Source organism: Rattus norvegicus, chromosome 7 (genome assembly GCF_036323735.1).
Source record: "Rattus norvegicus strain BN/NHsdMcwi chromosome 7, GRCr8, whole genome shotgun sequence".
Taxonomy (NCBI): domain Eukaryota; kingdom Metazoa; phylum Chordata; class Mammalia; order Rodentia; family Muridae; genus Rattus; species Rattus norvegicus.
Window position 1 is genome coordinate 8,686,196 of NC_086025.1, and position 26,083 is coordinate 8,712,278.

Sequence of the window (26,083 nt, forward strand, 5' to 3'; positions counted from 1 at the left end):
ATATTTAAAAAAATAACATGGGCTGGAGAGATGGCTCAGTGGTTAAGAGCACTGTCTGCTCTTCCAGAGGTCCTGAGTTCAATTCCCAGCAACCACATGGTGGCTGGCAACCATCTGTAAAGAGATCCGATGCCCTCTTCTGGTGTGTCTGAAGACAGCTACAGTGTACTTACATATAATAAATAAATGTTTTAAAAAAATTAAAAAAAATAACATATACATGTGAAGAAGGCATGTTTTACAATGTATAGTCCCATGTATGTGTGTGGGGGTGGATGTGGGTGTGTCTTTCATTTGTATACATGGTGCCCAAAGAAGCCAGAAGAATGCATCAGACCTTCTGCACCTGGAATTACAGATAGTTCTGAATCATCTGATGTGGGTGCTAGGAAACACAGTTGGGTACCCAACAGGATCAGTACTGTTGAGACAACATTCTAACCCTAAATATGCCTTTATAATGCTGAAATTGAAGAGGCCCCATTAGGCCTCTGCCTTTCATCTCTTTCCAGTGCTGAAAAGTCCCTGGTACATGGTCATTGAAGAATTGAATGAATTATCTATGTCTTTGTGAATAGGCTTTACAAATTGCTTCTCGTTGTTATTTTTAACACAGTTCTTTTGATAAGAGGACAACAGACTTAGTTGACTAGAGGTGAGTTTAGATGTAGTAGCTGTTCGTTACTTTGAGGATTCTTCTTTCTTTCACCCTTCCCCACTCCTCCTCTTCCACCCTTTCTTTTTTTTTTTTTTTTTTTTTTTTTTGGTTCTTTTTTTTCGGAGCTGGGGACCGAACCCAGGGCCTTGTGCATGCTAGGCAACCGCTCTACCACTGAGCTAAATCCCCAGCCCCTCTCCCACCCTTTCAAACCTCTAATACTAAATAGGAGAGGAAAAAGTATAGAGGGAGAAGGGAGTGAGGTTATCAATACCATCCTGCTGATGGAGAGTGAGTTTCTTGGGCAACTTTGATTTTCATCATCAGGATATCTACTTTCTTGTTTCTTTGTGCATGACTACTTAACAAATCATGGCCAATAGCATCCCAGTAACCCACAGCACCTGTCAGGGCCTTAGCATTTATTTATTTATTTTTTTGGGGGGGGGTTCTTTTTTTTGGAGCTGGGGACCGAACCCAGGGCCTTGCGCTTCCTAGGTAAGCGCTCTACCACTGAGCTAAATCCCCAGCCCTGGGCATTAGCATTTATATGCCCTCTGAAAAGTCCCCAGAATTACAAATGTCACACAACTGCACAAAGAATCTGCCTCTGACAAAATAACACCTCTCCTAGAGCACAAGGCAAATTATAGTTACCTGCTGTGAATCATCCCCATGTCCTCATACCTGGGTTTAAGCCAAAAAAAAAAAAATCCTATAATATTCAGTTTTTTAAAAGATAACAATATTACAATATTCTCACTACATCCAGATAATATTCGAAAAAGACCCATGAGAGACATGGATGTTTTGTTTGGGGGTGGAGGGAATGTTATTGATGTTTTTGTTTTGGATTTTATGAGACTTAGCTCTCTACATAGCATGGCATCTTGAACTCACTACGTGATCTAAGTTGGCCTCAAATACATAAATACATCTGCCTGTCTCCCAAGGCCTGCGACTCAACACCCAGCTGAGTTGTTTCTTAAATGACCTATCAGTGAAGAAAGAATAAAAGAATAATGTAAGATTTAAACAGGAACCCTCATTCTCTTGATGAACACCTCTTGGAATACAATGTATCAATTGTGCGTGGTAAATCATTTAGGTTCTCAATATTTTGCTTATTTTCTTTCTTTCATCATTTCATCTTTAATAATTTTTACCTGTGTAAGACACATCTGTGCTATGATGTACATGTGCCAATCAGAATACAACTTACAGGTGCTTATTCCCTTTTTCCTCTGAGCTTGAGAGATCAAACCCAGATGGTCAAGTTATATAGCACGTGCCTTCAAGTAGTGAGTGAACTCACTGGTCTGTATTCAAGTTTAAAAACTATTTATGTACAGGCTGTTGTGTGGGTGTGCACATGTCACAGCCCAAGTATTTAATAATCAGAGAAAAACTTGCATGAGTAACCTGAGAATAACCTCAGGTCATCAGGCTTAAACAGTAACCACCTTTACTCACTGAGAAAATTCTCTACCATTCGTTTTTGAGAAAGTGTTGAGAAGTATTTATTCCTCAGAATAGACATAACCAAGAAAAGAGATGGCAGTATATCATTTTCATTTGCAAAAAGTTTTATTATTCAACTATTGTATGTTCCTCTATCCTTGGATGATAAGTTGTATGCAACTTGAAAACAAGACAATATTTTAATGATGAAATGGTTCTATTAATTATACATGAGCACCAGTGAGATGGCTTAGTGACCAAAAGAAAAGTGCTTGGTGTTCAAGCCCTTACTGCATGTATTAGATCCATGGTGTTGCTCTCCATAGGAATTCTTTCATGCCTTTGAAGAAGACTCTAAGATGCAGAGGCATTATCGCACTGACTTCATCATAGGGTTTCTCTCCAGTGTGAGTTCTGTGATGAACTGAAGATTACGCTGATGTGACAAAGCTTTACTGCATCAGTTACACTCGTGGGGGTTCTCTCCCATATGACGCTTTCTGTGATTATGAAGACTAGTGTAATACGCAAAGGCTTGACCACATTCATTACATTCATACAGTTTCTCTCCAGTATGACTTCTTTCATGTCTATAAAGATTACTGCGATAGGCGAAGGCTTTACCACAATGAGTGCACTTATATGGTTTCTCTCCAGTGTGAGTTTTTTTGTGTTTTTGAAGATACCTGAAAATTGCAAAGGATTTACCACATTGACTACAATCATAGAGTTTCTCAAGAGTATGGTGTTTTTCATGATTTCGAAGATAACGACGACTTACAAAGGCTTTACCACATTGATTACATCTGTACGGTTTCTCTCCAGTATGAGTTCTTTCATGTATTTGAAGATCACACTTTAATTCAAAGGCTTTACCACATTGGTTACATCCATACGGTTTCTCTCCAGTATGATGTTTTTCATGATTTTGAAGACTAGTACGACTTGCAAAGGCTTTACCACACTGATTACATCCATAGGGTTTCTCTCCAGTGTGAGTTCTTTCATGTATCTGAAGACTGCTACGACGTGCAAAAGCTTTACCGCATTGATTACATACATAAGGTTTCTCTCCAGTGTGAGTTCTTTCATGTATTTCAAGACTGCTGCGCCGTGCAAAGGCTCTACCACATTCATTACATCCATAGAGCTTCTCTCCGGTATGATGTTTTTCATGATTTCGAAGACTACTACGGCTTGCATAGGCATTGCCACACTGATTACACTCATAGGGCTTCTCTCCAGTGTGTGTTTTATCATGTGCTTCAAGATTACTGCGATATGCAAAGGCTTTACCACACTGATTACATACATAGGGTTTCTCTCCAGTGTGAAGTATTTCATGTATTTGAAGATGACTGCGAGTTGAAAAGGCTTTACCACATTCATTGCAGTCATAGGGTTTCTCTCCTGTGTGAGTTCTTTTGTGTATATCAAGATTGCTGTGACGTGCAAATGCTTTACCACATTCACTGCAATCAAAAGGCTTCTCTCCCGTGTGAGTTCTTTCATGTATTTGAAGAGAACTGCGACTCGGGAAGGCTTTACCACAGTGACTACATTCATAGGGCTTTTCTCTAGTATGATTTTTTTCATGTTTTTGAAGACTACGGAAGTTTGCAAAGGCTTTACTGCATTGACTGCATTTATAGGGCTTCTCTTCCGTATTGATTCTTTCATATGTCTGAAGAAAACTCTTATGTGCAAAGGTACATTGCTTCTTGCCATGTCCCCAGTGCTCGCAAGGCTCATATCCACAATGACAAATGTTATACCTATTAAAAGAGAAATAACAAAAAAAGGTTTCACTCTGCATTCACATATGTGAACCTTTTCTCCCCCCACAGACATGTGCTATAGGGGTTAAGCCTTCTCCAGGACATCAACCTTCTTGTTCCCCCTAAACTGTTCCTCTCACTAAACTTTGGAAAGTCACTGTAAGTCTAGAGTGACACTAGCTTTCCTATGGACTGTTTGCTTATAAAAGACATACACTGGTCCCCTAATCAATGCTTTTTATGATACTTGAATGGGATGAAACTAAATGGATGGACAGTTCTACAACATGACTGTCAGGACTAAAATGGTGTCGTATGTTAAGATATTGGTTTTTTTGACTTGTTTCTTAGAGTAACACCTTGGAAACACAGGTCAGCTATCTGAAAATAAAGGACATAGTCTTATGACAATTTAAAATAACCAATATACTTAAATCTGTGCTTATTCCCACTGTTGCTTTTCTTTACAACTTCAGGGCACATTACAATTTCTTCAGGGACACTTTTGTATCAACTCACACATAACATTTACCTTCTGGGTCCTCTAGAACGTTGACAGTGTTCTTCAATGTTGCTGTCTTCCAATTTGTAGCCTAGAATATAATAACAGAAAATTTATATTATTGAATAGTATGCAAATTTTAAGTTCATATCTTTGGTAAACCTGAGAACCATGTCTGATCCTTCACCACATTCTTCCTCTGTCACAATAGAAACCACAGAAATGTAGAGCGCTTGCCTAGCGAGCGCAAGGCCCTGGGTTCGGTCCCCAGCTCCGGAAAAAAAAAAAAAAGAAAAAAGAAAAGAGAAACCACAGAAATGACCAATAACCAAGAAACACTTGTCCCCTTATTTGAAAAGTGAAGGAAAACTCACATTCTTACCTATAGCAGTGAGGTTCCTGCATGTTTCTACCATCACATCTTTGTAGAGACTCTTCTGGGAAGGATCCAACAAAGCCCACTCTTCTGGAGAGAAGTTCACATGCACATCCTCATAGGTCACTGCATCCTAAAATAGCCCATACATATATCATGAAAATGGTGAGACTGACTGTATTGTAAATGTACATTTTCCCTAGACAATATTTACATAATTCTGGGTCTTTCACACATTTATTCCATATCACAGACATTCAAATGCAGTCTCCAAATCATTTTAGAAGGAAACAGAAAAGGAGGATCACCCCTCTCATTTCTGGGCCCACTGAATTCCATGGGGCATGCAAGAGAAATGACTACTAACAGACAATACAGAGAGACACTCAAGAAGATCAGAGCTATTGAGTATACATTAGCAAAGCTGTATCAAAATGCCTAACTTCAAAAGAGGATTGACAAGATAAACATAGTGATGCACACCTTTCATCCCAGACCTCAGGAAGCAGAGACATGTGGATCTTGTGGATCTCTGATTTCTAGAACAGGCTAGCCTACGCCATGATTCCATGACAGGCAGAGGTACACAATGAGACCCTGTCTCAAAGAAACAAAGGACAGAAAGCGCTCAAGAGCTTGCTTGAAATTCCTCCAAGGAGTTAAATATTCACTCTACTTCAATACTAGTTTATCAGAAAACTGGAGTGCCTCAGTTTACCAACGAAGGAATCCATTTTAATGTTACTGACTGACAGTTCAAAGAGTTCTCAAAAATATTAGCAAATAAATGTCTATCCAAAACAAAACCAAAAAGCATAGGGAAAAGAGACAGGTCAGCAGTTAAGAGCACATGTTGCTTTTGCAGAGAACCTAGAACAAATCCTAACACTCATTTGGAAATTCTCAACCATTAGTAACTCCAAATCAAGAGAATCCAATGCTCTCCTCTCATGTCAGAAAACACCAGATGCATAAACATTACACATCCATAAATATCTATATACATATATTTATATATATGCAAAAGACTCATGAACATTTATTAAAGACCAAAGATATATATACACAAAGGTAGCAAGACTGTTGAACTGCAATGTGACCATTCTGAAGCCTTCGTATTAATGCCATGCATGCGCGCCTTCCTGGCGACAAACAACACCCTCTGCCACGATTCCAAAGTGACTATGTGAGTCAAGCCCAGCACAAGAGCAACTGCTCAATAGGTACAAAACCTAATCCATCACCCAAAATATAAAATAAAAACATAAGGCTAGAAAATCAGCTTATTGAGGAGAAGCAATTGCTTCTAATTTATCTTATGTCTTTTTAGTGATGGTGTCTATAAAGGTATTAATGGTATGGCTACATAAGAAAGCAGGCTGCTCAGTTTAAACCAACAAAAAATATACAAAGAAGTGTGGGGAAGGTGAATATGGACAGCAGTTAAGCTCGTGACCCTGAGGACCCAATATAATCCCCCTATTCGGAAACAGATCATCAAAGATTTGAGTGAGATACAAAGACAAAAGAGGAATTCTGAGGTCAAGCAAATGAGACTTATCTTGAGTACTACCATTTTGTTTTGAGAATCCATTTTGATCATAAAGTGAAATTCAGTTTGAAAGACCTCCCCGAGGAGAGACACTCACTCAGTCACTCAGGATATTGGCGACCCCCAATCACCAGCTGGAGGCGATTCTTGATGCAATCAGCAAGAGGCTTTGCTTTTATTCAGCGTGCCAAGGCTCAACTTGTAACTCACGCAGGAGCAGAGGAGAGGAGCCCCAATCTGCATTGCACTCACATTTTTTAAGCATAAAAACTGCAGATGGGGAGGGGAGCAAGGGAATGCACCTGGTTGGCTCATTTAAACTTAAGCAAATATCAGCTTACCACAGCCGGGGTTCAGGGAACGGTCCCTGCCCCTCTGACAGCTCCAGGCCCTATCTCTAAATTTCCAAGAATCGTTTATCAAGTACCAGATGTCCTTGGCCAATGGCCCTCTTCCTAGAAAGTTTCAGAAAGTTCCCATAGCTTTGTAAAACCTTAGGGGCTTTTTCTTTTATTCTTTCAAGTTCAAGTTCCCAGGCTCTAGGGGAGATGAGGACCTTCCAGATAGCTGGCCAACTTTCTCCTTATTCCTCAAAACATAATGACTGTTCCTACTGAGAAACTGTAACTGTAGCTTGGCACAGATGAGCCACCACAACCACCTGGAGAGACTACCAGACAAGCCAAGGATGAGAAGTGAACACAGGAGGACAGCTGTGTTCTCCACTCTGCAGGTCCTGTTCTTTTTCCTGGGCTAGGATGCAGCTCTGGGAGTCACACAGTGGTAGGTTTTGTCAAAGGAAGAATGCATAGGCCCACCCGTACTTTACAATTATTACTGGCTCTACGGATGGACAGTGTAAATCACCATCTCCCAAGGAAAGAGAACAGGAACCACCTTCATGTCTTCAGTTCTGCTTCACCAACAGCTCGGCTTCTCTTTATCGTCCATTTCTCTACCACCTATTTCCTCACTCCTCCTCTCCCATCACCACCACCTACTTACTCACATCCTGCCCCACCCAGACACAGTGCTGTATAGGCTCTTTCCGGTACCCCCCAGCTGTGGGGACACAAGTGTGAGACACAAGTGCAGGCCGCAATGTTGTTGTCTCTACTGTACCTTTCCTAACCCAGGCAGCCAGACTTAGACAAAGCCATCTCTAAAGGCGGAATTGTACTTCTTTAATAACCTAGAGCAGAGACTCATTTTTCCTTAGAGCAGTACCTCTCTTCCTCTTGCTCCTTCATTTCCTGTGTGGCGATTCTTTTCAGAATACCCAAATAAACAATATTGAAGTTAGACACCAGCTAACCAGGATAAAAGATACAGTGCTATTTTCCTTAGAATAAAGTCCAAGTGCAGCCTCTGTCTAGGTGAGGAGCACAGGCACTAGATCAAGAGTAGAATTCTCTTTATCCAGACACTGCAATTACAGTGGCAGTCTCTTTCTTGGCCATCCTGAACTGACTCCTACACGACCACACAGAAAACAACATTAAGGATGAGTTAACACCAGTACATGAGCGGCAATCTGCCTAATCCACTTTTGAATACATGGGGCCACCAAAAAAGCCTATTTCAGTGTATTTAAAATATATCTTTGAGACCATAATTACTTCATTTGGCCTTCCCTTCTTTTCCCATGTACTCCTGGGAAAGCTCAAACACTCTGGCATAGTAGAGCAGACCAACATATTGGCCCTGGAGAACCCTGGAAAGAACCACCATGCTGCTGCCCACTGGTATTCCCCTACAAGGCCTTCCCAGGGACTTTCTGTGGCAAGGGCCACACAGGTGCAATGACTCACACTTCACAGGCCTTCCCAGCCCTGCCTCCCACCCCAGAGGCATACAGAGCCACTCTACTGCAAACTTGCATTTAAGTAGAAATTCTTCCAGCCTGCCAGAGCACTTTGTGTTTTTCCTTTAGGTGTAGGGTCTCTAGTATACACAGTCATTACACACTCAGTGTACAGTACAGCCACCTCTTCACCTCAGACCTAAGAAGTCCTACAGCCAACCTTAGGTCAACCTGAAATAGGAATAGCCATTAAAGCCATTCAAGAGAATAACAATTTATATTAGAACATACCAAGAAGGGGTTGGGGATTTAGCTCAGTGGTAGAGCGCTTGCCTAGCAAGCGCAAGGCCCTGGGTTCGGTCCCCAGCTCCGAAAAAAAAAAAAAAAAGAACATACCAAGAAAAACTAACACCATTTCTCTCAGGCTATACATGTTCAGCCAGAAAAACAACAGGCCAGTTAGGCAGGGCCACACCACTTTGCTCAGGTCTTCGGTTCTGGGTGAACTAGTGGAACTATACTAATGTGATTTCTATAAGAAAATTATTTATTATCCTGGTCTAAAGACCCTAAAAACAATGTTTATCAAGACGTTTATCAATCACCTCAAACTGATACCTGACTAATCAAGGATAATCCCAACTGCAGACAAAACTGGAAAACTTTCAACCTCATTTCTGCCACCTCCCTTTCTCTGCACTGACTACAAGACCTTACAAGTGGACTGTCTTGGCTAGAGTTTCTACTGCTCTATGACTATGGCAATTTGTATAAGGAACAACATTTAACTGGGGCTGGCTTACAGATTTGTTGGGAGTGATGCCCTTAAAAACCTCCATTATTGGTGTTAATATTATAAGAGTTAAGTAATACTATAATAATACTATAAAGTTAAGTATGACTGGGTTCATGGAAAATCCCCGGCCAGCTGCAGAAGACTAATACAAATCCGGTGGTCAGGATGCCCAGTGATATGACAAACCTGTGACCTTTCTGAGAAACCAACATCCTGTTGACATCAGCTGACCACGTGAGAACTGTGTCCTTGGCTTGTGTAGATGCTTCCCACTTTCCCCTCTCCCTGTTACCCCTGCTATGATATAAATTCAGCCTTGAGAAAAAAATAGTCACCTTGATCAGACTCTTGTCTAGGTGTCCTTCTTTGCGACTCTTGTCCCCAATTTTCTCCTAGGTGGTCCCCAACCTCCACTGACTGCCCTGGAGGCCCGGGCACAGGTTTATTGTTTCAGTCTATTATCATCAAGGAAGGAATCATGGAGGGTCCAGGCTGGCATGGTGCTGGAGGAGCTGAGAGTTCTACACCTCATCCAAAGGAAGCCAGGAGCACGGTTTTCAGGAAGCTAGGAGGAGGTCTCAAAGCCCACTTCCTCCAACAAGGCCACACCTCCTAATACTGCCACTTCCTCTAGGCCAAGAATATTCAAATCACCACACGGACAATTGATTCTGATTCCTACACAGGTCCCTCTGCATTTGAATCTCCCCAGGAAAGGCCTGGGCTCCATTAGGACACTCATTCCCTTGTCTCTTTTTCCTTCTCACTGACCTAAATAGCTTATACCCAGCACTGAGGAGCAGAGGCAGTTTTAGATGTTCAAAGGGATTCTCAATGACATCATGCAAGGCGACCCTGGCATACAATGCTGGATAGTTTTGTGTCAATGAAACACTGGCTGAACGGGGTTGGGGATTTAGCTCAGTGGTAGAGCGCTTGCCTAGGAAGCGCAAGGCCCTGGGTTCGGTCCCCAGCTCCGGAAAAAAAAAAAAAAAAAAAAAAAAAGAAACACTGGCTGAAGAGATCCGAGAAGAGAAAACCTCAACTCAGAAAATGCCTCTATAAGATTGGGTTGTAGGGAGGCCTGAAAGGCATTTTAAAATGGTGATTAATGGGAAGGGACCAGCCCATTGTCAGTGGTGCCTTCCCTGGATTCTATAAGAAAGCAGGCTGAGAGCTGCAGAGATGGCTCAGCCATTAAGAGTTAAGCGCTAAGCGCTAGGGTTGGAGAGTGCTTGCCTAGCAAGCACAAGGCCCTGGGTTCGGTCCTCAGCTCCGGAAAAAAAAAAAAAAGAGTTAAGCGCTTCCAGAGGTCCTGAGTTCAAGTCCCAGGATCCACATGGTGGTTCACAACCATCTATAATAGGATCCAATGTCCTCTTCTGGTGTGTCTGAAGACAGCTACAGTGTACTCATATATAATAAATAAATAAATCTTGAAAGGAAGAAAGGAAGAAAAAAGGAAGAAAGAAAGAAAATAAGGACAGACAGACAGACGACAGGCTGGCCAGCCACCCAGACCCTATGGAGCAAGCCAGAAAGCAGCACCCTCCATGGCCTCTGCATCAGCTCCTGACTCCATGTTTTTTGAGTTCCTGTTCTGACTTCTATTAATGATGAACGGTGCTGCGGAAGTAAGTATAAGACAAATAAAACTCTTTTCTCCCTTGGTGATGGTGTTTCAGCCCAGCAACAGAAAACATTGCTGTGACAACTTGCTTTAAAAAATAAATGAATGAATAAGTACTTGAGGAAAATTGAATGAAGGTCTTAATAACTGAGAAACATGGATCAGAATCTGAACCAGTGCCCTGAGCAGACCTTGGGTGCTGGCTCTGCACCCACTCCCACAACACCCAGAGGAAGCCTGATTCCAGGTGCTCTAACATAACCGGGATCAGAGGCGCACTGAAACGCCCAGGATCCCAGAATCCCAGAATCATAGGCTCATGGAAACAGGTGAACTCCGGGGAGTTCTGACAAAACAAGGATCACAGGAAGGACAGGCTGCAGTCAGAGACAGCAAGGAAAGATAGCAGTAGATATTAACAGACGACGAGAGGCAATCATAAGAACCTAAGCAACAGAAACCAAGACTACTTGGTATCATCAGAGCCCAGTTCTCTCACTACAGCAAGTCCTGGATACCCCATCACACCTGAAAAGCAACATTCTGATTTAAAATCACATCTCATGATGATGATAGAGGACTATATAGGAAAGACATAAATGACTCCCTTAAAGAAATACAGGACAACACAGGTAAACAGGTAGAAGCCCTTAAAGAGAAAACGCAAAAATCCATAAAGAATTACAGAAAAACACAACCAAACAGGTGAAGAAATTGAACAAAACCATCCAGGATCTAAAAATGGAAATAGAAACAATGAAGAAATCACAAAAGGAGACAATCCTGGAGATAGAAAACCTAAGAAAGTGATCAGGAATCATAGATGCAAGCATCACCAACAGAATACAAGAGATAGAGGAGAAAATCTCAGGGGCAGAAGATACCATAGAAAACATCGACACAACAGTCAAAGAAAATACAAGAGGCAAAAAATCTCCTGGCCCAAAACATCCAGGAAATCCAGGAAACAATGAGAAAACTAAACCTAAGGATAATAGGTATAGAAGAGAATGAAGATTCCCAACTTAAAGGGCCAGTAAATATCTTCAACAAAATTATGGAAAATAACTTCCCTAACCTAAGGAAAGAGATGCCCATAAGCATACAAGAAGCCTACAGAACTCCAAATAGATTGGACCAGAAAAGAAACTCCTCCCATCACATAATAGTCAAAACACCAAATGCACAAAACAAAGAATATTAAAAGCAGTAAGGGAAGAAGGTCAAGTGACATATAAGGGCAGACCTATAAGAATTACACCAGACTTCTCAACAGAGACTATGAAAGCCAGAAGATCCTGGACAAATGTCATACAGACCCTAAGAGAACACAAATGCCAGCCCAGGCTACTGTACCAAGCAAAACTCTCAATTAACATGGATGGACAAACCAAAATATTCCATGACAAAACCAAATTTATATAATATCTTCACAAAAATCCAGCCCTACAAAGGATAACAGATGGAAAACCCAGCACGAGGAGGGAAACTACACCCTAGAAAGAGCGAGAAGGAACTGAACCACCAACCAAAGAGTACACAAGGAGAGACCCATGGCTCCAGTCCCATATGTAGCAGAGGATGGCATTGTCGGGCATCAATGAGAGAAGCTATTGGTTCTGTGAATGCTCAATGCCAGGGTGGGGAGGTGGGAGGGGATGGGTGGGAGAAGGTTGGGGGAGCATCCTCATGGAGGCAAGGGGCCGGGGGATGGGATGGGGAATGTCTGGAGTGGAAACTAGGAAAGGGTTACATCTAAATAAAGAAAATATCGGGGGCTGGAGAGATGGCTCAGCGGTTAAGAGCGCCCGACCGCTCTTCCAGAGGTCATGAGTTCAATTCCCAGCAACCACATGGTGGCTCACAACCATCTGTTAAGAGATCTGATGCCCTCTTCTGGTGTATCTGAAGACAGCTACAGTGTACTTATATATAATAAATAAATAAATCTTTAAAAAAAAAAAAAAAGAAAATATCCAACAAAAGAAAAGAAAAAAGAAAATGAGAAACATTGGAGAACAGAAGGAAATAGAGATTAGGCACCGATCAATGTTCAAAACTGAAATTGTAAAAGTGACCCTGCAGTGGTCTGAATGAGAATGACCCCACGGGTCCCTGTGTTCGCCTGCTTGGTCATCAGGCAGTGACACTGCTTGAGAAGGATAAGGAGGTGTGGCCTTCTTGGAGGAAGTGTGGTCTTAAAGGAAGTATGTGACTGGGGACATGAGTTGGGTTGCAAAGGCCCAAGCTGGCCCATTGGCTTTCTCACTGCTGCCCGTGGATCTGGATGTAGAACTCTCAGCTCCTTTCCAGCACCATGTCTGTCTGCCATCATGCTGCATGCCATGGTGACAAAGGACCCTAGGGGCTTTCACCAGCCTTATACCCACCACCTCTGGTCAAGACTAGACCAAGTTCCACCTTCCACCTCAGGTCAAGGCTAGGCCTGGTTTCCATTCCCTACCCACAGTTCTCAGAATGTACTGACTGACCGTCACCTGAGTCTCTGCAAAGTCCCAGATAGAGTTCAAACGCACGTCCTATGCTTGCTAGCCAATACATTCAAAGGTCAATATGCTTAGTCAATAAGTTTGAACTGTAACCTTGCTGATGTAACTGTATCCCTAAAAAGTATAAAAACTGCTTGTTATAGCCATTTAGGGTCACCTTCTAGTTACTTGTCATGAGGGGCTGATTGAAGGTCAGAGAGATAAACCTCTTGCGTTTGGTTGCATTGAACTCTGTTCTCGTGTCTTACTTGGGGGGGAGAGGGGGTGTCTCCCGGTAGTTAAGACTCACTTTGAGCCTTACATTGGTGCATGGGTCGGGAAGCCAGACCCCCTATGAGGTCATGAGGAATGGTGGTTAGAGGAACAGCTCCAGCTTGATGTCAGGTACCAGGGCTGTCTGTATCCGCGCTGTCTGTATCTGTTGTCTGTCTTGCTTTGCTTGTGAGCATCTGTAAGTCTTAGAGGGCCTCTGGTCTGGTTCCGTCAAACTGCAGCTGGCAGACGTGCCTTAAGGTCGTGACACCAGGAGTCTGGAGGACTCAAGCCCACCTGCATGGAGGGAGTCGGGAGGATTCCGCTCCTTTCGGAACCTATTAAGACTCAATACCAGTGCATGTTGGCCAAGTCGCCTGATTACCTGGTTTCTGTGCCTGTGGCAGGGGTGAGATGTCTATGTGTTGATGGTCTTTCTCTGTGTTCTTGGAGTTAAGACTTCCACTGACGCCATTTTTGGACATGGGACAGACTGAATCTGCCCTATTAAACATCCTAGTTAACCACTGGAGGGAAGTTGGGGAAGGAGGAGAAAACTTGTCAGTAGTAGTAAAGAAGAGCAGGTTAGTTACTCTCTGCTCCTCCAAGTGGCCCACCTTCAGAGTAGGGTGGCCACCTGTAAGGACCCTTGATTTGCAGGTGATCACAGCAGTAAAGGAAAGTCTTTAGACCAGGATCCCTTGGGCACCCAGACCAAGTACCCTATATAGTTACCTGGAAGGATCTAGTGGAGGACCCCTCACCCCCTCTTGGATAAAAGCTGGAGAACACACACACACACACACACACACACACACGCACACACGCACACACACTCACACATGGATAAAAGTATTTTTGTCTCCGAGATCTCGCAGGTCCTGGCCACAAAGGAGAAGAACCTGTTGAGACCAACGAGTCTGTAAAGAACAACATCCTCCAGGACCCTTCCACAGTGGATCTGCTGCTGATGGATCCTCCACCCCCTTACCCACTGCCATGGCCCCAGTTCCCACGGCCCCGCTCAAGTATCTCCCTTGAGCCCTCATCCAACATCCTGTTACCTGGCTCCCTTCCTCTGGTCCCAGCAAGGAGGGAGCATGGGGAAGGACGCTCAGAACTGGGACTGACCATGGGGACCTGGAACAAAAGGTCCACTTCACTTGATATAACAGTGGCCCTCCCCGCCCCCCCAGCCTACAGGCCCACAGATGAGGATTGCTATCAGGCCATGCAATGTTGACCTTTCTTTTCAGCCGACTTGTACAACTGGAAGGCCAACACCCACCCCTCTTTTCAGGTAACCCCGAGGGGCTGATTAATCACAGACTATTTTAGTAACTCCTCAGCCCTCCTGGGACGATATCCAACCACTCATGAGAGTGCTCTTCATGACCAGAGAGCGAGAGAGGATGATGCAGGAAGCCAGAGAGAATGTCCCCTCAGACACGGGGGCACCATCGATTGACCAGGAGGTCATCAACAGTGGATCTTCCCTGACTAGACCTGACTGGGATTTAATATGGCAGGAGGTAAGGAGCACCTGAAGGTCTATCACCAGACTCCATTGGCAGGTCTCAAGGGGGTTGCAGGATGACCCACAAATTTGACCAAGGTACGTGAAGTTAAGCAAGGACCAGAGGAGTCGCCCTCAGCCTTTCTAGAGCGGCTCATGGAGCATTCTGCCGATATACACACTATGACCCCAGCAGTGAGGAGCACAAAGTTTCTGTGACTTTGGCTTTCATAGACCAGGCTTGTAAGAAATAATCAGGAAAAAGCTTCAGAGGTTAGAGGGACCACAGGATAAGTCGTTATGGGATTTAGTGCAGGTTCCTGAGAAAATCTACTATAACAAGGAGACAGAGAAGGAGCAGAGAAAGAGAAAAGAAGATGAAAAGGAGATGAAAAAAGAAAATCGACAGAAAAGAATTTACAGAGAATCTTGACTACAGTACTTAGGAAAAGCAGAAAAGAGAGACTCCAACCAAAGAGGGACAGAAAACCCCTTGAAAGGACCAGCGTGCATATTACAAGGAGAGGGGCCACTGGGCCTGAGAGTTTCCCAACAAACAGAAGCTGGGGGCAGGAAATCCCAGGCCTTGGGAAAAGCACCCCCAAGTGGTGAAGGTGTTAGCCCTGGGGGAAGACAGCGACGAGGGGGGAGAGGGTTCGACCCCCTCCCCAAGCCCAGGGTAACCATGAAAGTGGAAAGGAAATCCACCCAATTCTTGGTGAATACCGGGGCCCAACACTCAGTCCTCCTCCAAGCTGATGGGCCAGCCTCCAGCAAAAAAACCTGTGGGTCCAAGAGGCCACTGCGACTAAACAGTATTCATGGACTACACGAAGAATTGTAGACCTGGGTGTGGGCCAGGTATCCCACTAGTTCATGGTGTCCCTGACTGCCCTAGTCCTTGCTCAGGAGAGATTTGCTCTCCAAAATGGGAGCTCAGATCGGAGACCGAGAGCATTAGGATACCGTCCACGCAAACGCCACCTATAGCCCAATTATAATCAGATTCACTCAGAAAGGCAAAGAGGCAACAAGATGGCTAAAGAGAAAAACGTGGGGACTCAGGTTGTACAAACTGTGGGATGATGGCCAAGGTGAGAGAAGAGGTAGCCAAACGGGAGAGAGAGAACAGTCAGGGCTGGTTCAAAGCTCGGTTTAACTCATCCCCTGGCTAACCACCCTCATCCACCTTGCTAAGACTCCTAAGTGTTCTGCTATTGTTGACCTTTGGACCCTACATATTGAACAAGCTGATAGCCTCCATAAAAGAGAGAACAGGTGCTGTACAGCTGATGTTCCTACACCAACAATATGAGACCCTGAGGATAGGACCTAAAGAAGATGAATTAGTCACCAGAGACCCTGAGCATAGCTCCAAGATTGGAGCTTGTACAAGGAAAAGGGGAGAAGGGGAGAATGAAGGACCCTTTCACCAGCCTTACACCCACCACCTCAGATCAAGATTAGGCCAAGTACCAGCTTCCTACCTCGGGCCAAGGCTAGACCAAGTTCCATTCTCCACCCACAGTTCTCCGGAAGAGCAGGGATATTCTTGAAAAACCGCAGAATGTACTGACTGAGAGTCACCTGACCCTCTGGTCCCAGATAGAGTTCAAACGCATGTCACATGCTTGCTAGTCAATAGATCCAAAGGTCAATATGCTTAGCCAGTAAGTTTAAACTGTAACCTTGCTGATGCAACCTGTACCCTTAAAAAGTATAATGGCTTGTTATAGCCATTCAGGGTCGCCTTCTAGTCACTTGCCATGAGGGGCTGATTGAGGGTTGACCCCAATGCTCTGGAAAAATAAACCTCTTGCATTTGCATCAAACTCAGTCCTTGTGTCCACTTGGGGGTACGGGGGGGGGGGGGGCGTCTCCCGGTAGTTGAGACTCACTCTAAGCTTTACAGATTGAATCTCTGAAAGGGTCAGCAAGCCTCGACTGTTTTTCTCTGTAAGACTTGCTATGGTCACGGTATCTCTTCACAGCAATAAAATACTGATTAAGATGGAAGCTGGGGGGGGCTGGAGAGATGGCTCAGCGGTTAAGAGCGCCCGACTGCTCTTCCAGAGGTCATGAGTTCAATTCCCAGCAACCACATGGTGGCTCACAACCATCTGTAATAAGATCTGATGCCCTCTTCTGGTGTATCTGAAGACAGCTACAGTGTACTTACATATAATAAATAAATAAATCTTTAAAAAAAAAAAAGATGGACGCTGGTACCAGGAAGGAGGGCATTTCTCTGAAAGGTCAGAGTATGCTTGCTGGAGGAGGGCTTTGTGCATTGTGTATTTACCTGCTCATTTCTTTGCCCCAAGATCTGGTTACAATCTGGACACTTTGTCATGACAATTGGACCATCCCTGTATCAACATTAAAGAATGTTCCCTAATTATCTTTGATTGGTTAATAAAAGGTTGAACAGCCTTTCCTCAGCAGAGGAAAGAGGTAGGACTGGACTTCCAATCTGAGCCATGAGTCACGGAAGGCAGTAGGGCTGAGCACGATATATTAGGATGGCCTAAAGACCATTCTTGCGATGTTTTGGTGAATAATGTGGCTGCTTTCTAACCTTGTTCAAACAAAAAAATCCACATGAAGCTAAAGTGAAGACTTTGGATTAAAGGCACTAGCAGAGGAGATTTCAATACAGCCAAGTACTGGCTCTCTCTCATACGGTTACTAGCGGTTACTGACAGTTCCTCTTATGCAGATTTATAATGAAAAGGAGCAAGGAAAGAAATAAAATGTATAATTTGAGGAGAAAAGGAGCAACAGGATGTACAATGGACATAAGTCAAGGCACAATCAGATGAATAGTTTAATGAAAAGTCTGATGGTAAACGGAATAAAGGGAGTGGTTACTTCAGGTCAAGATCCCACCTAATTTGCAAAAAAGGAATTAAAGAAAAGCTTAGGCAGTGAAAAAAAAAACATTAACAAGGGGTTGGGGATTTAGCTCAGTGGTAGAGCGCTTACCTAGGAAGCGCAAGGCCCTGGGTTCGGTCCCCAGCTCCGAAAAAAAAGAACCAAAAAAAAAAAAAACATTAACAAGAGAAAGCTAATACAAAAGGAACTAAAGAAAAGGAAGAAGTTCTGTCACCAGCAAGCAGCAGAACCTGGCAGCTTTAGCCACATGGTTCTAATTTTCAAGTCAAGGATACAAGGGATTATGGGATTTCTCTCCATGACTAAGAAAAGCCTCTGAGAACAGACCTATGTCAAGGGTATCTTTGCATGGAGGCTCAGAGAGGCCATTGCATGAAGCTGGAAAAATGAAACCTCAATTGCCCTGAGGACCGCAACAGGGAATGAAACCGGCATAAAACAGATGTTGTAATAAACAAGCCTGAAAGAAGTTTGTGATCTTAAGAGCGCTCTGACATCAGACATGGACAAGCAGACAGTGGGGTTTGCTCAGCTGGTTTTGGTCTTACTTTGGTCTAACGCACACTGTGTTCCCTTTCCTCTTTTGGAATGGTAATGTATATCCTGTGCCATCGCATGTTGGAAATATGGGACTGCTTTTTTATTTTGAATTTACAAAGATTACAATTGAGAGATTTCATGAACCTCAGGAGACACTTTGGAATTTTTGAAGTTATATTGTAAGGGTCAGAGAATCAGCAAAGAATGATACCCCAGACTGTGGTGTTTGCTTTGTTTGGTGTGAAACTTAGAGTCCCAGCATTACCAAGCATTCTTGTTTGATCCCAAATGAGGGAAGAGGGGACACTGAAAATGACAAACAATGGGCATCTGAAGGAGCAGGAATTCGAAGAAACCACTGTAACCGTATAAGCTGGTAGATTCTAGAAAGCTATCATTAGGCCAGAAAACTATATGTCTAACCAAATAAACCAATAATCTATTTTTTGTATTAGTATATAATCATAACTTGTATTAATATTGTAATTTTGGATTGTTCACACACTAATAAACATGTCATGGTAGGTGAGAGAAAAAAAGGAGAATGATACCCCAGACTTCAGTAGTTTGCAAAAGCAGTTTACTCAGCAGAATTTCCTCCATGCAGGGGTCTCTGCATTCAGGAATGAAGACCCCGGTGGACTCTCAGGCCCAGCTTTTACTGTCAGTCAGGGAGCATCCAGGGAGGAGTGTGCCTTGGACCTTGACTGGTTAGCTCTATTCTCGGGGTCTGACTGGTTCCATTAGTCGGTTAGGCTCTGGAGACTTCCCAGGGGGTGCTTACTCATCCTCGCTGCAGGCCAGAGGACGAGGCATCCTCGGATTGGCTGCCTGTGGCTGTGGAAGGCTGACCACAGGTTCCTGGATCCAGATTTTCATTTCTGGGAAATGGCGACTTAGGCCGACTCTCCTGAACTATCAGTCTGCAGCCTGTCAAGGAATCGGCCTGGCTCTGGTTAATTCAGTCCTCTCAATATTGAGTCCACTTTGCATTCTGATGTGGTCACCAGCCTAAGGGAGCCAGGAAGTGGAATGTGGAGGATTGGATAAGAAAGACTCCCATCATGTCTGAATGCTTGGTCATGAGGGAGTGCCAATGCTTGAGAAGGAGAAAGAGGTGTGGTCTTATAGAAGGAAGTGTGTGTACTTTGAGGTTTCAGGGACCCAAGGCAGACCCAGTGGCTTTCTCTCCTCCTGATGCCTGCAGAAGTAGATCTGCAGTAGATCCAGAAGTAGAACCCCCAACTACACTGAGTGCCTCTATGCCGCCATGCTCCTCACCAGGCTGACAATGAAATCATCCTCTATGACTATAAACAAGCCTCAATTAAATGCATCCCTTTATAAGAGTTCCCATGTGTTGTCTCTTCATAGCAATAAAACACTAAGTGTCTTAGTTAGCGTTTCCATTGCTGTGAAGCGACATCATGGCAACTCTTATGAAACAAAACGTCTAATTGGGGATGGCTTACAGTTCCAGAAATTTAGTCCATCATCATCTTGGCAAGGAGATGGCAGCATCCAGGCAGATGTGGTGCAGGAAAAGAACCTGATTGTTCTAGGTCTTGATTTGCAGTGAGAAGAAGAGGGGGACTATGTCACACTGGCCGGACTTGTACAGACAAAAGACCTCAAAACCTGCCACCACAGGGACACACTTCTTCCAATGAGGCTACCCCTCTTAAAGTGCCTCTCCCTATGAGCCAAGCATTCAAACACATTACCTATGGGAGCCAGGCCTACTCAAACCACCACACTAAGCCAGATGTCAAAACTTGGCTTTTGAGAGCGATTGTTAGAAGCCTAAAGAACACTCGGGTATACTGACTTTAAAACAGTTCTCTCCTGGTAGAGGGAATGCCATCAATTAGAGACTATGAACGGCCATGTGTAAAATGTTAGCTGCTGAGTGCTGGAAGCTGACACACAAACCAAAACCAAATGCCCTGCGTCTCTCACCACACCAAAGAGACCCAACCGGGCTTGCACTCACCCAATGAGAGGTGCCCAGTTGGAAATTTCATTGGCCCAAGGGAACCTCCCCAAATTGTACACCCACCAATTTGGTTTGCCTTCATTCATACAGTATAAATTAATGCATGTGGGGCAGCGGGCAGTGAAAGGTACCCTGGTTCCTGGTCGAGACAGGTTTAATCCCCGGGGAACCCTAAAAGGGACGGCAGGTGTATTCCCAGTCTCCCAGATCAGTGCCTCACTAACCGCAGTCCCCACAAACCTCTGTAGAGAGGTTTGAGACAGACCAGTCACGAAGAGCAATGACCCAAGCCCCTCCTCCACAGGTGGGGATGTGACCACAGGTTATATAGGCTCAAGACAGAGCAGTCATAGAAACAGGACCATGCCCCCGGATATGTAGATGAGGTCTTACCCACCCAAAAAACTATTTAACTGTTGTGTTCAGAATTAAAGGTGGCTGGAATTATTCCATCATACGAGAGCTTCTGTCATAAGAGCTGTAACACCGCCGCCTAGGGAAAAGATCTGCTCTCCCCAAAATCACAGCCAGAAGCTCCTCTGCACCCCTCGCCGGCTAGTCAGCCTCCTGCTGGTTCAGCCCAGCTTGAGCTACTGAGATGGTGAGCAGCACTGCAAAGGAGCAGGCCTGGCAGCTGGGGGCACCAAAAGCTGCTCCCCCTCCCTGCCCGAGTTCTCTCTTCCCTCGCCCAAACCTGAGCACCTAGCCGGGCAAAAGATGGCTGTGTAGAGCGCCAGGCGCCAGAGCCCTACAAATGCATGCTGGGAAAGTTTGCAGAAAGCCACTCACCTGCCATTTCAGACCCCTGTAGCTCACTGACTTACACAAGCCCAACTGTAACCCAGCTCTTGCCTAGACTGTTTCCCCTGCACTGTACACACAGTAAACTTTTCTTTCCTTCTATTCTGGTCTCAAGGGAGAAGCCATGCTCCACACACAACTCTTTTCCTGTTACTGATAGGGACAGCTCACTACATGAGTCACATAGATATTTTTTTAGAACTGTGTGGTGCTACAAACCATTAACCCAAAAATTGAGGAGATTGGCTCAGAAAGGCAGTAAGGCCTGGGTAGCCACACAGTGGGATGAAGGAAAACTGAGTCAACATGGGAGACCTTAGTGTAAAGATATATTTCTGAAAGCCTAGAAGTGAAGCTGTTCTGAAATTAATGTGCCTGCCCAATGTGAAAACACACCACACACTTACAGATTAGTAAAGAAAAATGTCTTTATAATAACAAGTTCCCAGCTCTGGCCAACAGATTTTGCTCTTAAATTACTATAAACCAGAGGCTTCTGCATTTCATATTTGCTGTCAAGCCAGTAAATGCCACTTACTCCCTGTGGGGGGGTTGAATACATCGACTAGGACCTTTAGCTTACTGGAGTAGGTGTGGCCTTGTTGGAGGAAGTATATCAGGGGGATGGGATGCTCGGGTGTAGCCAGTCTTTGCTACTTTGTAGGTTCTTTTCTGGCTTCCACCCTTCTCCACCTCTTTGCTTCCCTTTCAACCCAGAACATTAGAGGGGAGAGAAAGGACAGAGGATGAAAGGGAGTCATTTCCATTAAGAGAGAAAGAAGGACAGAGGTGAAAAGGAGTCATTTCCATTAGGAGAGAAAGAAGAACAGAGGGGAAAGGGAGTTATTTCCGTTAGGAGAGAAAGGAGGACGGGAGAAAGGGAGTCATTTCCCTTAGGAGAGAAAGAAGGACAGAGGGGAAAGGGAGTCATTTCCCTTAGGAGAGAAGGAAGGACAGAGGGGAAAGGGAGTCATCTCTGTTAGGAGAGAAAGGAGGATGGGAGAAAGGGAGTCATTTCCCTTAGGAGAGAAAGAAGGATAGAGGGGAAAGGGAGTCATTTCCCTTAGGAGAGAAAGGACAGAGGGGAAAGGGCGTCATTAGCGATAGGCTACTTTCTGCTGACTGGGGCATCAGATTCTTTGGAGCACGTTCTTTGATCTTCAGAATCAGAATATCTACTTTCTTCTAATCATCTCTTGGTGCTCAACTACTTGGCCAACTGTGATACACTGTAACCAAGCATCAAGCAGCCATGCACCTCTGGAGGCCCTAGCATTTATGTCTTTCCAGACGGAAACTGTCTGCTGCTGCCAAGACCACACCCCTGCTAGCCCATGAGGCAATCCTAGACACCTACTGTGAAGCAGTCCCATATCCCCACCTTTCTGTATATTTGAAAAGAAATCAAAATTACACAACTCACACTAGACTCAAGCCAGGCCTAGTGTCTCTGTTCTTGCTGCCTGCTGATGTGGACTGAGACCAGTCACAGAGTGTCTGCCTGTGTGCCACCATACTCCCCACAGTGAAGGCAATGGACTAATCCTCTGAGATGGTAGCAATAGTTCCTTTACATGAGCTCCCATGGCCTGCAAGGGGCTCACTTTGCACTGTAGAAGCATCACCTGCCAATAAAAAACTGATTCAACTATTAGCTGAGGCAAGAAATGGGAGGTTGGAGTTCTAGTGGCATGGAGGATTCTGGGAGAGTCAGAGGAAGAGATTCACCACAAACTATGAGAAAAATGCTCCCAGAAAATTGAAGAGAGGTAACAAGCCATGTGGCACTCGTAGAATAAAATGAATAGGATAATTAAGTTACCAGCTAGTCAAGGAATGAGACAAATCTTACGGCCTAATCATTTACTCATGAATAATAAAGTCTGAGTCATTATTTTTGGGAGGTCAGGCAAGGACAATTTACAAATGGTACCAACTACAATGTTCATGGTGTCTCTTCGCAGCAGAACTTTGACTAAGCTGTTGCACTGATCTCATGGCTGAAATTGTTTTCCGATACAACTCAAAACCACCTGCCCAGGGTGGCACCAATAAGCATGAGATGGGCATTTATTACATCAAGCATTAGTCAAGAAAATACCCTATGCATTTATCCACAGGCCAGTCTGCTCTGCTGTGTCAGGCTAACCAAACCCAACCAGTATGCCTCCGAGTCATCTCCATCAATAAAAGACAGACCTTTGTGCACACCTCAGTTACCTGAACACTCAGATCTCACTGTGTGTATGTGTGTACACACTCGGTAAAGTTTGAAAGTCTGTCAAGATTAGGACTGGACACATGGCTCAGCAGTAAAGACCACATACTGCTCTTGCAGAAGACCTGGGTTTCTTTGCCAGCATTAGCATGGTAGCACAAAGTTATCCCCAGATCCCGGTAGAGGACATCTAATGGCCTCTTCTGTCTTCTACGGGTGCCAAACACTCAACGGATGAACACACATACATGGAGGCAAAACACTCATGCATAGGAAATAAAGTTGGTAAACTGAAAATATGGACCTCCATATCTCTTATACATCACCATTGATAAAGTAGCCAGAAATATACAGAAATGGGACAAATACCTGTAGCCAAATCTGTAACATTGTAATTTAAAGAAGCAAGGAACTCAATCAAAGGAGAGGAACTGCAAGATTGTAGACAAGAAGTCTCAGTATTATTTCAGTACACATCTGAGCTAAGAAACATCCAAAAAACAGTCTAACAATTTCTGCAAAGAACAACAGAAAACCGATGACAAAAGGTAATCATGAACGAAAACATGAGCAACACGAGACTGAACAGACAGCACAGTGGCACCATCTGACTTCAAAACTCCCCTACACCTGCAATAAGACTGTGCTGTTGAGAAAGAATAGAGATCAGCAGACATGAGAGCACTCAGAACAAAATCATAATTAATATTGGGTCAATTTCGCCAACTTGAGCCAGGAAACAGTGAGGCTGGCCTTCCTGACACACGTGACTGGACTCCCGCGGCATCTACATGCGACTGTGTTAATAAGGCAGACTTTACACCTGCGCAGAGTTAACTGCAGACGGATCCTACACCTCAATGTCAAGGGCCATGGGAAGAACTTCTAGAAGACACCAGAGAAACTAGAGCTCCGCCAGTCAGCAATCCACCTATCCTGATGACGAAAGCAACGCGTGCGTGAGCGCTGAACGTGACGTAAACACTTTCCAAGCACCAATTCCCGCCTCCCAGGCTACGCGCAGGCGCAGTCAGGGGAACTAAGTCGTCGAGAGGTTCCGCTTCCGCCTAGGAGGGGCAGAGACTCCGGGAACAAACGGAGTCACACCGGGCGCTGCGTCTCACCGCCGGTTCCCGCACCCCGGTCAATCTCACACGGGCTCCAGCGGATCCTCCCCGTGTGGGAACGGCGGCCCCACTCACCATGGCGCGGATTCCCAGCTCGCCCGCTCTCCTCACAGCTCCCAGCAGCCAGACTCAGCGCAACGCACGGGACACACTAGAGCCTTCCTCAGACTCGCAGTCAAACGGGCCAATGGCGGACCGGAAGTTTCCGCCTCCACTCTGATTGCAAGCCCGCCTCGAGGCCCTGATTGGCTAGTGACGCCTGAGTGACAGGAGATTTGCCTTAGAGACAGAGTGGCTTTCAGGGATTTAACACAGTGATTCCCAGCCTTGGGCTCCCCACCAGGCACGGACCTGCAGAGATTGACTGTACAACTTGCGCCCCCACTGCAAAGTCGTCGCTGCACTATTTCTGCACACAGTAGGCACTTATTCGGGTAGGCATAGGGTGTCTAGTACACACAGATGGTTACTTTGTGCACTGTGTGATCCTCCTGCTCACAAATGAAACGACACCCAGCCCATTCAGGTCAAATTTAAGCCACCGAACTTGATATTCACCAGGCATCAGCAATTCCAATAAGGCACACTTAGGATTGCTCGCTTCTCTCTCAGCTATACACTGTTGGCCAAATATTAACTTTCCCAGCCTTCTGTGGTGGCAATGGCCTTTCATGCCACCTTTTGGGAGGTGGAGGGAGGGCATTAAAAGTTTAAACCAGGGCTAAAGAGATGGCTCAGTGGTTAAGAGCACTGAGTGCTCCTCCAGAGATCATGAGTTCAAATCCCAGCAACCACATGGTGACTCACAGCCATCTGTAATGTGATCTGATGCCCTCTTCTGGTGTGTCTGAAAACAGCTACAGTGTACTTATATAAATAAAATAAGTTTTAAAGGGGGGGGGGCCCCCCCGCTGGAGAGATGGCTCAGTGGTTAAGAGCACTGTCTGCTCTTCCAGAGGTCCTGAGTTCAATTCCCAGCAACCACATGGTGGCTTACAACCATGTATAATCAGATCTGGTGCCCTTTTCTGGCCTGCAGGCATACATGTAGGCAGAAAGCTGTATGATGTAGACATAATAAATGTTAAAAAAAATAAAATAAAATAAATTTAAAAATAAAAAGACTAAACCAGCTTAATCTGAGACTGGAAATGCCCAAAATTAAGGTCCCCAAACGAGAGGTTCCAGGGTGACAACCTGGGATGGAAAGATGATGGAAAAATAGCTGGCATTGCCAGTTAGTGATTGTGCACTCCTTTAACCCCAGCACTCATGAGGCAGAGGCAGAAGGACTGCTGTGACGTTGACGCTAGAGTGAATTACAGGATAGCCAGGGCTATACAGAGAAATCCTATCGCAAAAAGAGAGAGACAGAGACAGAGACATAGAGAAAAAGAACAAGAGAGAGAAAATAAGAAGATTAAGTTAGTTTGGCATCAGTAGGTCTTCCCTAAGCTGATCATGCTCCTCCTTGTCAAACCACTGTCCAGGAATCCAGTCATTTAAGGAGAAATCGAATGCTGTGAGAACACGCCAAGAAACAAGACAAGACTCTTGGGCCCTCAGTGTATTTGTGTCCTTCCCTCGGTTATGTGATAGGAGTGAAATTACTTCAGATTATATTACTTGCTGCTGTTATTCAAAGCAATTGTTTTGCTTCTAGGGAAATCA

General features: G+C 44.6%; 1 protein-coding gene across 5 annotated transcripts; it reads right to left on the reverse strand.

Moving 5' to 3' along the window:
• Positions 1 to 2,226: 2,226 nt before the first annotated feature.
• Znf57l (zinc finger protein 57 like) lies at positions 2,227 to 25,975 on the reverse strand. Of its 5 annotated transcripts, XM_008765080.4 has the most exons (5): positions 24,488 to 25,975; positions 5,259 to 5,372; positions 4,782 to 4,908; positions 4,430 to 4,490; positions 2,227 to 3,894 (listed from the first exon to the last, which is right to left on the reverse strand). In XM_008765080.4, exons 3-5 carry the CDS (start codon positions 4,813 to 4,815, stop codon positions 2,580 to 2,582), a joined length of 1,410 nt encoding a protein of 469 aa, XP_008763302.1. In that variant the 5' UTR covers positions 4,816 to 4,908; positions 5,259 to 5,372; positions 24,488 to 25,975; the 3' UTR covers positions 2,227 to 2,579. The 5 variants fall into 5 exon arrangements, with proteins under 5 accessions (XP_008763302.1, XP_063118898.1, XP_006240897.1 ...); XM_063262828.1 differs by lacking the exon at positions 5,259 to 5,372 and having other exon boundaries at positions 4,774 to 4,908; XM_006240835.5 differs by lacking the exon at positions 5,259 to 5,372 and having other exon boundaries at positions 16,323 to 25,975.
• Positions 25,976 to 26,083: the final 108 nt, after the last annotated feature.

Bases quoted from the DNA above. Each gene is read 5' to 3' on its own strand.
- Znf57l (NM_001139487.1), bottom strand. The intron at 4,491-4,781 runs GTAAGAATGTGA...ATTATATTCTAG, and splicing joins CAGGAACCTCACTGCTATAG to GCTACAAATTGGAAGACAGC. The intron at 3,895-4,429 runs GTAAATGTTATG...CTCTTTTAATAG, and splicing joins CGTTCTAGAGGACCCAGAAG to GTATAACATTTGTCATTGTG.